Genomic DNA, 12,714 nt, shown 5'->3' with positions numbered 1-12,714 from the left:
GGGATCGGGGGGAGACGAAAAAAGACCAGCGGGATGCAGGCAGGGGGGTCCCAAACTGCGGCGTCGTGCACTAGTGACGGATCCTTGGTTGTGGATGTGTGAATATGTGTGTGTGTGGTGTCAGCTTGACCAATCTCTCAGCCGTATAACTTGGGAAGTAGTCAGGAATTAGCGAGCAAGGTAGGTTCGGCAGGCTGCTAGATAGTTACCACGTCTGTGGGAAAGAAGAAGGCGCCAAGTTGTGGAAGTGCCGCGCCGCAGTCGATCGTCTTGCTTCCCAATCAATCAATAATGGTCACTTCGGAAGTACTTCAAACACACAACTGCAAGGTTAGATGCAGGGAGCGTATCTGCGGGTGAAGAGTGACGACGATTGGGTACGGTGGTGCCTGTCTGGGAATCAAGGGTTCGTCGGGCTGGTTGGGGGAAGCAGGAGTAGGTACAGCAAACCGGGAATTGGCGATGATTGGTTGGTCGATTGGGCTGATTGAGTCTCTCCTCCTTGTGTTCTGGTGTCACCAAGACCAACCGCATGTGCTGCTTGCTGCGCCTCTGGATGATCGTCGTCAAAACGAATAATTCGCTGTCCACTCCGGGCCTCGTCCTACGCCGCCTTTTCCTTCTGTCACACGCCTGCCCACCACCACCCGCTGAGACCCCCCAGCGTCAATATCGTGAGACTTGTTTGTCTTGAGATCACGCGGTTCGGGCAAGCCACTCTTGTATTCACCTACCATTTCGTAAATTCTTCAGACGTTTGGAACCCTTCCATTCCCTGACGTTACGTGGTGACGAACGACATCCGATTAGGTATACAGACTTATACACGGGCTCCATATCTTTTTTCCTCCTCCCCCTTGCAGTTGGGACTTTTTTTGTTTGTTGCTTCTGAGAGAGGAACCCCACTCGACCCTTGGGAGTGGATAGGAGGCGGGTTGACAGCTAGTCGGGACTCTCTATTGGGCCAAAAGCAAAAAAGACGACTTTATACAGTAAGACCTAGTCCCAGTAGGAAAATTGCCCGATATGACATCTGACAACTGACGACCAGGCTGTCGATACTGCCACAATTCGGTCCTGAGTAAGGCCCGAAATGTGCGCTCGCGCGAAATCGAAGGCATGTTTCGAACATTGTTGTCGACATGTAAGTGTGTGCCATTGAGTTTGGTGTGTCATCGTACATGCCTGCAGATGGGTGGCATGCTCGGAGTCATGGAGAGACCCGAGCCTTGCATATGTATCGACTGCCATACCCTCCCTGCCTGCCTCGTTAGCGCGTACGGCTGAGCCGCGCTACCTTTAAGACGCAGCAGCCAGCCCTGCCACCCCGATCCATTTTCTTTCTCCTCTCGTGGTTGGTCTCGATCTTCTGATTTTATGTATAGGTAGATGCAGAGCCCAGACTCCAGGGAAACGATGAAGAAGAAGAATATGTAGGCATGCAATGCAGCCTTCTGGATATCACACAGCATATTCATCGCCCCAGACGATCTGCCTATTGCTTCCAGTCTCAACATCGAGAGTTGGTCTTTTTACTGTACTGGACCAGCCCCAAGCATCTCACCTAAGCCCTAAGACGGGGTCCATCCGGGCGCTGGTGTTAGGCCAGTCCTCGTCTGGATTAGTGGGCCCAAGTTTCCATTTCTGGCACCTCCCCCCCTTCTTTTTCTTACCCCTCCATGTCCATGCCCGCAGCCGAACGACAAGTGCCATTTTGTTAATTTTAGAAACTTCAACACCGCCAGGCTATATCTTACATACCTGGTCGCTATATCGATAAGAAATTAATTTGCAGAAAGAAGGCTTGATGCCCATTCCTCTTCCCATAGGCCGAGTCAATACACCGAAGGCTACTTGGTATTACTGAGTAAGTGTATGCTCCCAATAGTCAACTCCTCCCTACCGAAAGCAAGGCTATATGGAGGGCGAGGGTTACCTTGGGGATGTGCCGTGATTGTGCAAAATTATCGAAGCCAACCATCAAACGGGCCGATGGAAAGAAAACCTGCCAAGGTCCCCAAAGATCTTCCGCAGATCTCACATATTTGGGTCCCCAAGCATGAGCCATCACCAACACACCTGTGATTGGTTTGCGTTACGTACGGCAAATCCTAAATGTTGGAAAAGCAATCATGGCCACATCAACGGTGCTCTCCTGACTGCCTAGATCGGACTGCCCATTTCCTTATCTCCGTGGGATGCTGACTGGGGCTCCCTTTTCCCGATATATCTCTCTGTATGGATATCATGTGTGGTTGCCAGTAACTTTAAAAAATATTGCTCAATCGTTGTTCCCCTCAGCGTGTCAGAAAGACAAAACCCGTGCCTGAATTCTACTACCCCCGTCTACCCCTCCTCCCTCTCAACGAGCCGATTGCCGACACACATCGTACATGCTTGTGCCGCGGAGTAATAAGGGACGAGTGTCGTCTCTCTACGTGTTGAGAGGCCAACATCCACCTTGTATGCTCAGAGGTATTGTACCATATTCCTCTTAACAGCCTGACCAATGACACCAATACCGTACGGGCTTGCAGCGCCCCTCTTACGTACATGCAGATGGTCCCCGGCCCTACACGCCCAAAGCAGCATCGCCTCATGTAATTGGGTGCGTGTGGAGATCCAGTACCATCACCGGCAGGCATGCCGCAGTGACAGTCTGCCCTATCTTACCCCAGGTTTCATAAAATAGCACGAGTCCAACAGTCTTCCAGTCCTGTGAGGCCGATGAAACAACCGACAGACCCAACCCAGGCGGCCGACCGGTTCGTCGAGATAGCGCCGGGAAGGCTTCTCAGACCCAACGGCGCGGCCTAGTCGCAAGCAGAGATTGCATGCAAGGAGCGGCCGTTCGAGGAGCGGCCAAGCGCGCGCGCAAAAGTCGACCCGCCGCCACAGAAGAGAGCTCCGCGAATCACCGGTCTTACTGTTAGACGTATCATAGTAAATGTAGTCAAATATAGGCATGTTGCTGATATTCTCTGTCGTAGATACATATGTAGTATTATTATTCCAACCAGTGGATCGACCGATCCATTCCATCCATCATCCTATCTACAGTCCCGAAACATCTTCTCGTTCAGGTCCATATACTTATAGTCTTGCACTCTCTTCCAACACCATCGCCCAGGTAGCCGTGCAGTCAGTCTCCTTGGATCAACCACTTTACTCAACTCACTCTTCCCTCCTTTCTTGCTTGCTTTCCTTACATGTATCTCCCACCTACCCTCCATTGTCTTTCTCGTAAGTAACGTAATAACCGGCCAGACAAGCGAGTACGGCAGCGCATCCTCCCTCCATATCTGACCTCATGACCCGTAATAACTATGTATTTAGTCGCAAAAAAGTGTCAAAGAAACTCCATTGCCCATGTGTAAAACGCCGAAATGCTATGCGCGTCTGTCTGTCTGATAATCACCACCCCCAGTAGAAAGTGTGACGGACAACCCAGCCCAGCAACTAAGTACCCAAACTCAACTCGAGCGTCCCTGCGGGATGCGCCTTAAGTCCCATCCGGGGCAGATTTCAAAATGAGGCTGAGGCTAAGCAAAGGTCATGGAAATCTCCTTCTCCTTGCCAAAGTCATCATCACTATCCGCCCACGGATCGTGCACCGCAATATTCGGTACCGTCTGACTCGACTTGATTTCAGGCCGCGAAGACGAGTACAGCGAGTCCTTAGCCGGCGGTGCCGGCGGCGACGACGACAGCGGATCCTCATGGAACGAGGTATCGAAGCTCATATGGACGGGCGAATCCTCAGGCTCAAAGTACGCCGCCGACGGGAGCGGGCTCGTATACCCGAACCCGCTAGACAGGGTCGGCGTCCGCTCCGACGAGACCCTCAGGCCGGGCGAGTGCGCCGTCCGCAGCGTCCGCGTCGCGTCATCGCTCTTCGTCTCCCGCAGGCTGCTGCGCGGGTTGCTCTCCGGGGAAGAAACATCGAGCTTCATGGGCGGCAGCGTCGATCTGAGCTCCTTGGGCGCGATCTCGTCGGCGCCGTTGGCGTGGTCCGCGTCCCGCGCGAGCTCGGCGCGCATCGCGTCCACGTCGAACAGGACGCCGTGGTTGTTGCCAAACTTGTCCTCGGTCCGCGAGTTTTCGGCGGGTGCTGCTGCCGCCGCCCCCTTTTGGTTCTTGTAGGCGTCCTCGTAGACCTCCCAGTCTTGCTTGGCCTTCTTCTTGCGCGAGAAGAACCCGCCGAACGCGCCCTTCTTCCCGCTGCCCTCCTTGTCGAGCTCCTTGCGGGCCTCCTCGATCTCCTCGATCAGCTCCCGCTGCTGTTCCCGGTGCTGATCTGGGTCGGGGTCCTCAATTTCCGTGAACTCGTCGCTTTCGACGAGCCATCCGGCTTCGCGCAAAAGCCTCGGCATGGCTTGCCGGTAGTCCATGTGGCCGACCACGAACTCGGAGCAATCCATGTTCTCAACGCCAGGGATCCCCTGCACCTCTCCTAGGCCGGTGACTTTACGAATGCCGCCGTTGGTGAGGCGGAAGAGGTAACCCAGGATCCAGTCGTTGCGGTTGTATCCATTTAGGAACCTGCCCGCGACGACGGTACGGCACTTTAGCCATTCGTCCTGCTTCGTGATCAGGGGTGCACCGAAAAGGTACACGTTCTGGACCAGGCCATATGCGCCCTTTCTTGCCAGCTCCAAGAGGCAAGAGAAGATGACTCGGGAGCCGAGGGAGTAGCCCACAAGGGTAATGGGTCTAGTTCCCAAGTTGCGGTCGATCAGCGAATCCGCTAGAATCAGACCTGCAGACCAGGCACGATCGAGAGAGACCGCCCAGGGATTGTCGATCAGGTACGCCAGCTTGGTAAGCACCACCGGCAGCTGCAGGGCAGCCATCAGACTGATTAGGATGGTGCTTCCCAATACTTGTTGGAGACCTTGAGTAAGAGCCTGGTGTGATGAGTTAGCAACGAGGTGTCGATGTACGAACTAGTTTAACATACCTCTGTAGCCAGAATATTAATGGTGTCACCCATACTGGTAAGCATTTCAGGCTCCCAAAGAATCGAGTAGATGTCGCCCATGATTGGGTCGACCGTGCTAAAAGGCAATCGAACATCATCGTTCGTACTGGTCATCCACCCAGAAATTGTGACAATCAGGTTCACTCGCTTGTTGTTGTGTAGAGGCCGGTACTCAAACGTCCTCACGGCGCCCATTCTCTTATTCGCAGCTCGGCCACCAATGACACTACCAGACGCAGCAGCCGATGAAGTGATAATGGCAGCACCGCCGGCGCCGGCCAAGAAAGAGCCAGTACCACCCACGCCGATGGTTGTAAAGCCAGCTGCAAGACCAGCACCAATAAGGGGCGCAAGGAGACCTGCGGACAGGCCAATGACCAGACCACCGCCCACGGTAGCGAGACCCATCATGACATACTTGCGCTTGAGGGCCAGTTTCCTTCTACTCTCAAGATGCTCATCTTCGTTCCAGTTCTCGGACTCGGCCTGTTGTTGCATCTCGAGCGCATCTGTGACACGTTTCTCAAAGCGGCAAATGTCTATCCAGGGGATGTCGATATCCTTGCCCACGCGTTCCAACAGGACTCTCGACCTGGCATCGTATATCGAGTCGGCGATCAGCACCAGGAAGAGATCGCAGAGCACGGTCCAGCGGAGATCGATATCTAGCTTGGCGGTGCCGGGTAGCTGCGACGGAGTCTTGACATCGGGCATTTCCTCGCCATCGTGCACTTCGTAGGGCGGAGGCATCTCCGCCGCTTTCTCCTCGCCGAATTTCGGAGCAATGGAAGACCTCGGACTCGCAATGCTGGCCGCCGCAGAGCTGGGCGTGGAATCCGCCATGGGGTTCTTCACTCTCGCGTTGTGCATGAGCGCGGGGGTGAGGTCCTGCGGCATAACGCCATGTTCTGCCAATTGTTCGATCATGACCTGTTCGGCCGGGCTAATCTCCATATGCGCGTAGAGTCGAACCATGATCTTCTGAGACCACATCTTCATGGCCTCGGCTGCCATGGTGATATCCTTCTTCGAGTTCTTTGTCTTTTCCATCGACTCTGCCTCCTTCAGCATCTCGGACAACTCCAGTCGTGTTGCACCCACGTACGCGATTCGTTGGCCCTCGGTGAGCAGATCCTTCGTTGCCTGTAGTTGCGACACGGCATCTCTCTGTTCGTCCAGGTCGATGGCGCTGGTGCTACTGTGTTCTTTAAACAGGTACTTTGTGTTACCGTCCATGCTTGTCTCGGAATCTGCGTCGTCGTCGACGAGCACACGCGTGTACCCTTGCCGGCACCGCCCAGCCCAGCATAGACGTACTTCTCATCGTCCTCTTCGTTGTGTTCCTTGGCAACCAGTCTATCGTCGTCGTCGTAAATATCGTACGGCGCATACGCCGGCATCGTCTGCCAGCCCTCATCGCGATCCTCTTCTTCCTCTTTGTGGGGCGCCGTCAATTGCTGATGGGAGAACTCGGACATTATGTGCGCCGAGCTTGCTGTGCTGTTGTCGCGGCTGTGATCGACAACAGGGCCCTTGCTCGGTTCCTCGGACTTCTTCTTCGCAGCCTCTATTTCTTTGTACGAGGGTCCGGATATGGACGTGGCTGTATCCGCTCTCTGCCGGGCGGACGTCGCCGACTCTGTAGGCTCCGGCTCGTCCTTGGTTTGCTGTCGCTCTGGGCTGGGGCCGCCATGGTCGGGAAAGTCGCAGTTGCAGTCGGCACGGGTGTTTTGGAGCCGTCGTTCTCTGTTGCAGGTTCGGGGTTGGGCGTTCGCGGGGTTGGAGTTGTGGGTGCATCTTGAAAGTCGTCGTCATCGCTGGTCCCGGCCGATGATTTTCCCTCCTTTTCCGGCTTGGTCGGGACGGTCAATCCTTCGGCCTTGGGCTTGGGCTTGGTCTCCTCGCCCGGCCCACGCTCAGAGAAGCTTTTGGTGGACTGCTTGTCCGCATTCTTCTTATCTTTGGCTACGTCGTTGCGCCCCGGATCGGCGGGTTCTGGTTCTGGTTCGGGTGGGGGGCTGACATATTTTCTTATGGGCAATCCGAAGTCGTCGAATTCCTGAACTGGTGCTACCGCCGCCATTGGTATGTCTTGCTTCGCATGTGAATTCGAGTCTACTACGGGGCTGATGTTTTCCTTTGCGTTTTTGCCAGGGTTGTTGGGTTCGACGGGGGTCAGATTTCCTCAGTATCGGGCATAGTATTCCCCAGAGGGAGTTCGAGGGAATTGCTTGGCTCCAAAAAGTTGCTGGAGTCTGCCGTGGGGTTTTATATGTTGGAAGTTCGACATGCAAATCAACGACAAGACAAGACTTCGCATGCAAGTTGCAGACAGGAGGAGAGGTGGATGGGTGGTGTTAGTGGTGGGTAGGTTGGCGCAATCAATTGTAGGAAGTAGTGTAGCATTCAAGGGTCCCGGCACGCAGCGGCGCAGAATCGCCCGACTCTAGGAGGTTGTTGATGCAATTAAATAAATAATGGAACTCCAGTTTAGTTGCCTGTTTGCCTAACATCTGTATGTAACTAGGAACATCCAGGGTGAAACGACCCATTCCTTCAAATGTTTCCCATCGACAACAGCCTTTTCCATAAAGAAAAAGCAATCGCCTGCGATCTTCCCACGTGCCTCCCTTTCAAAGACAGCCGGCAATCTCCATTTTGCGTTGGGTCAAAGCGATGGTCTGGTGCTGTTCCTGAATTCCGAAGTCTCAAAGGATGGAGTTTTGGGGGGGTCAAATCGCCAGTGTCAGGCAGGGCCACTGGAAAGCTAATCCACTAAAGGAGGGTCCTAGGGGGCGCATCAAACATCCGATGTGCTACAGCACCTCGAACCTCGAGCTCGCTGTTGCAATTGCTCAAGTTGGATACCGAGACTCGGCACAGGAATCCGATATAAGCTGCATGTCGATACAAAGCTGGCTTCACCTGCTTCTAATTTGCTTTCGAACAATTCGGGCAAGTTGGCCACATGGATGCACTCTTAGTGCGACGCTTTGAGGAGCTCTACCTACCTGAAAAATACCAATGCAGGCAGTGATCGGCGTCTGGCATCATAAGATACATAGGCAAATGAAAGTCAAGTATCCAGCATCATACAGGAGCTTATAGATGGTATCAATTGCTCTCTAAATCAATAGGTGACCCATCCTTCATGGATGGTGGTCGCCCCTTTTCATAACCACAAACGCCTAGCAATGCCTATAGAAATGGTTGCGAATCGTGCAATCCGCCAGTAGTCGATCACTTTGTGTGCTAAGTACATATCATTATGCCTCAACAGCCTCCTCAGCACTATGGGATTCTCCAGCCTCGGTGGTGTCTGCAGCTTCGTCCTTGGGACCGGCGGTGGGCTTGTCTTTCCGCTTGCGCTTCCGCTTGGATCCCTCTGCCGATTCTGCGCCCTCTGCGCCCTCTGCGGCCGTTGAGGTTGTCTTGGGTTTGGATGTAAGGCCCTCGGTAGCAGGTTTCTTCTTTGGCTTCTTCACTGACAACGGGTTGGGGCCCTTTGCCTTCTTGACCAACTTTCCCCCAATCCGTTCGCCGCTTCGGGACTCGTCTTCCTCGTCTTCATCTCTCTTTCTCTTGCCTCCAGGTCGAAGGATTTCGGCGCGTAGCTTGGCTCGCTCGTCCCGCGATCGTTGGGCAACCGAGCCTGGCGCCATAGGTTCCAGGATAAGGACACTGCGCGTAATGTAAAGCAGCGGCACGCCTTGGACGCCGCGGAAGTAGCTGCGAATGTTGATATCGTTGGTTCCAAGGCAGTAATGGAAACTGTTTTTGCCGGAGCCCTTCGGATCGATACAGCTTGACAGGCACTCGAGTTCGGGTAACGGTTCAGGGTGCGTTTCCGGAGTGTGGCCGCATCTGCGTCTTTCGAATGTCTTGCCCAAATTGATCGCGTCCTCTACGCCTGGCTCGCCTTTGCTCCCGTATAACTTCCTCATCGTGCAGGTGGTAACGAGCGGCTTGATCTCCTTGGCTTGCAAGTTTTGCTGGAGACCTTTGGTGAAGTCCATTTTGAATCGGCACGCATCCGCCACTGCTCGGAATCAGTAACACGTCGGGAACGATTCGAAATCCTAAAGCGACTTACGAATTGAAGAGTCCACGAGGACTTGGTAGGGTTGTCTGAAGCCAAAGTTCATGCAGTACTGCGACATGACCTTGCGGTACTGCTTGGCTCTCTTCGCGCGAGGCATCTTGGGCAATTATTGGACCTCAGGATGGGCCGAGTCGGCAAGAATTTGTCGGGTTTGTATCGCGTCTGAAGGTGGTGGACGTAGTTGTCGGGTCTATTGAGCACTGCTGCCGTCACTGATGCTCGAGATGCTGTCGAAAAAGTTCCATTTGGAAATTTGACTGGAGCTTCGATTAGATAAGAGGCATGGCCCCACTAGATAAATTTACCCCCACCCTGCCGCCCTGCAGCTAGTTGTCTTGGACGCCGTACGGAACCAATTCCGATACTACCACCTTGAACTTGAATTCATTCTTGCTATGTAGCCGTAACGCCGTGTAACGCCATGGACTGGCTGCCGTCCACGATGTTGAAATCTATTAACATATTGAGCCTGTAAACACAAAATGCCTCGCTTGCTGCTGCAATGTCGCCTTGAAATTTGCTAGTCAACCATCCCATGTGCTCCTGGCACGATACCTATTGTGGTTATACCGGTAACCCCCTAAAGATAAAAAGTTGTTGGGTTGTTACCACATTATAGCATCACAACGATGCAGACCTCGGTCTCAATCTTTTGAGGTCCTTATTCACTATTACGCTGGCAGAGTCCAGCAACCACGCTGATGTCGTCAAGTTTTCCTAATCGTATTAGCACCACGTTTTCTTTCGACTTCTCCCAGCTGACGGATATCTTACCTCCTTCACTTGCTAAGCCTTCGTCGATGGCATGTTCCATGAACGGGCTCTCCGCAAAGGGGTCAGTTGCAATGACCTTGGCAGCCTTCATGAGCTCCTCAGCGACGAAGTCCATGCCCCCATTGGCACCATGTTTCCTGTCACCGCCGGCTTGGCCGCCTTGCCCACTCTCCCAGCGCTCCACGCTCGCAGACACGTTCTCGACGATCTCATGCGACCACAGGTTGTCAATGACACCGTCCGACATGGCAAGCACGACGTCCCCTTCTTTCAGCTCCACCGTCTCCACGACGGCGTTGTCATTGGGGGTATCTGGGCTGTTGGTGCCCAATTGGCGAGGGCAGTCGAACCAATGCCACTGTTCCGTAGTTTTGTAGACCAACTCGCGCTGGCTGGGGCGCACGACCATGACCTGCGAGTCGCCCAGGTTCGTCACGTACAATAGAGGTTTCGGCCCGTCACTGTTCTTGTAGTGCAGCTGCGCGCCGCACGCCGTCGTAGTCCCCAAGCATTCCGCGGGGCCGCTCGTGGCCTCCAGGGTCCGCTCGTACGCCGCCTGGAGGTACGAGAGCGGGCTCGGCGTATACGGCTCCCCGCTTCGCCGCGACTTTGTGATGTCCTCCTCCATCGCCGACACCCAGAAGTGCAGGATCAGCCGGGACCAGAGCCCCGCGTGGCCCCGCGGGCGACGCGACCACGCGCCCACGCCGTCATTGGCGCAGAGGAAGTGGTCGCTCTCGTAGATGGCGTCGTCCCCGTTGGTCCAGCCGCGGATCAGCTCGCCGCCCACGAAGACGCGCTTGTCGCGGCTCTGGTGGTGCGTGCTGAGGGGGTCGCTGAAGGAGCCCGCCGGCGGGCTGTAGAACGGCGGTGGAAAGGGGCGCGGCGCTCGTTTCGCGAACAGGGCGAAGCCCGTCTCAAAGCGGAAGGGGAGTCGCGCAGGGAATGACCCTGACGAGGGCGGCGGCGATGATGCGACGGCAGAGCAGCTCAATAGTTCTTCATCTTCTTCGAGTTGGTCGCTGCTGCGGACGGCGACTTGCTGCGGCGCTCGCGTGTGGACGACATACGATCGACAACTAAAATGGAGAAAGGCCCGTTGGGGGACGGCTGGCTAACGCTGCTAGTTTGAAGGGGGTGGACGCCAGGAGATGGATTGGGAGAGGTGACCTCCTCATTCCCGCGACCAGGTCAATCAAGACCTAGGAGCGAACACTTCCGATGCAGCCAGAAACTTATTGCGCGGTGCGATACGAGATCGTGTACCAGTGTTCTGGTGTTGCACGCTGGAAAGTTGTAAAGTGGTACTCCGGAGATCCGATGACGGCATTTGGGGAAGGCTGCTAGAGCCATCGGAACCTGCTGTAAGCCGCCGTAATCATGGGTCCCCCCTACTCCGAGCTCGCAGGACAATGGCGAGACATTGACATTCACATGGCGTGTTTCAACGCTCAACCCATTGGGATGGACATCTACATTAACTCTCACTTACCCAATTCAGTCCGTACCTGGATAGGGCATACACGGTTTATGTTTGCCCGTTTCTGCTCTACTCTGCCTCAAGTTTCGAACCAATGTGTGCATGACATCATTTTAGCATGCGGCTGAATCCTTAGCAAACAAATTGCATGTCGTAGTCCGTGACGAAAAGTAGACATGTTGGGTGTGTAGCCCATTAACATGAAATGAAGGCTTGTCGAAATGGAATATTCGCTCCCACTGCCGCAACCCTGCCATGGAGGAGAATGGAAGAAGAAATTTCGTTCATGTAATCTCGTTCGCATTCAAGAAATTGAGTCAGTAAATGGTCTAGAATCTCCCCCAGATGGCGTTGACCAGGGAGGTAATATTAGATGACGTCGATGAGGAAGCTTTGGGACAATAGTTTCCCGTCCTCAGCCTCGTCTTTCCCGGGTCACGAACGGCGGCAGCTCATTCTGATGATGACGGGCGTTCACGATCAGCGACGTCCTGAGCCAGGTGCCCGGGACAGGAGTATTGTAAGATCTACAAATACCGTGGTGGGCTTGGGAACATCGCAATTCGCAGAACAGGATGGCTGCAGTAGAAACGCGCGTCCCGGTGGGCTTAGACAGGAGGATCGGACTTTGGGGGCAGTTGATAGTCAACCGGCAGACTGGACCTAGCCAATGCCGACGAGAGAACATCCCCAGACGATTCCATCAAGCCGTTATCCGCGTGTGTGCGAATTGGAATCAATTCGTGTCACTGCGCCAAGCCTGCCAAGCTGAGGCTCTACCTACGTGATGCTTACACGGTCCTTAGGAGAGAATGATGAGGTCGGTATGCACTCAAAAGATATATCCTGATGAAACATACTTTAAGTGCCTGCCGCACATTTAGCCACAATAGATGGGTGATGAATCATATTTCGCATGTGCATTAAAACATTGGGATGAAACATGTTGCTACACAGAATTGCCATTTGCAGTTCAACATGGCTGATATCGAAGCTAACGCCCATTCCCAGCGTACTTGTAGCCAGTATTTGGTCAATAACGGTGGGCGCCAGGACTTTTGGCGCTGGAGATGCGGCCCAGACTTTGCGTCTCCACCGCTGAGGGGGTCAGGGGGTTGGGTTTTTGAGGTTTTCTGAAGATTGCAACAACAAGGTTGCAGCATGCCGGTGTTACCGGCACTATCGGATACCATGGCATTTCACAGCTAGAGACGTGAGACACGAGGATGCTGTTCGCACAAAAGCATTCGTCTGCTGTATGTAGAGGCATGTGTTTGTTGCTTTCTGGTTATCCGTCTCACCCGAGCCGCCTCCAACCCAATGGTTTGGTTCGGTAACAAACAGGGGCAGCAGGGGCAGCATGGAGAACTTCATCGC

At 54.2% G+C, this 12,714-nt stretch overlaps 3 protein-coding genes across 3 annotated transcripts; all 3 read right to left on the bottom strand.

Moving 5' to 3' along the window:
• Positions 1–3,542: 3,542 nt before the first annotated feature.
• PG997_006902 (uncharacterized protein) lies at positions 3,543–7,064 on the bottom strand (the record flags this gene model as incomplete). Its single annotated transcript, XM_066811217.1, is given in 4 exon segments — positions 3,543–4,907; positions 4,961–6,199; positions 6,211–6,584; positions 6,611–7,064. 4 exon segments carry the CDS (start codon positions 7,062–7,064, stop codon positions 3,543–3,545), a joined length of 3,432 nt encoding a protein of 1,143 aa, XP_066670140.1.
• A 1,183-nt stretch (positions 7,065–8,247) lies between these two features.
• PG997_006901 (rRNA-processing UTP23) lies at positions 8,248–9,180 on the bottom strand (the record flags this gene model as incomplete). The annotated part of the gene is made up of 2 exons (XM_066811216.1): positions 8,248–9,020; positions 9,075–9,180. The coding sequence occupies 2 exons, from the start codon at positions 9,178–9,180 to the stop codon at positions 8,248–8,250; spliced, it is 879 nt and encodes a 292-aa protein (XP_066670139.1).
• A 564-nt stretch (positions 9,181–9,744) lies between these two features.
• On the bottom strand, positions 9,745–11,187 carry PG997_006900 (phosphatase 2C-like domain-containing protein; the record flags this gene model as incomplete). The annotated part of the gene is made up of 2 exons (XM_066811215.1): positions 9,745–10,899; positions 11,143–11,187. 2 exons carry the CDS (start codon positions 11,185–11,187, stop codon positions 9,745–9,747), a joined length of 1,200 nt encoding a protein of 399 aa, XP_066670138.1.
• Between the last annotated feature and the right edge of the window lie 1,527 nt (positions 11,188–12,714).

This window comes from Apiospora hydei (genome assembly GCF_038363865.1).
Source record: "Apiospora hydei strain CBS 114990 chromosome Unknown utg000005l_segment0_segment0, whole genome shotgun sequence".
NCBI lineage: Eukaryota > Fungi > Ascomycota > Sordariomycetes > Amphisphaeriales > Apiosporaceae > Apiospora > Apiospora hydei.
Note: the sequence above shows the minus strand (reverse complement) of the source record. Positions and strands in the feature narration are given on the sequence as shown.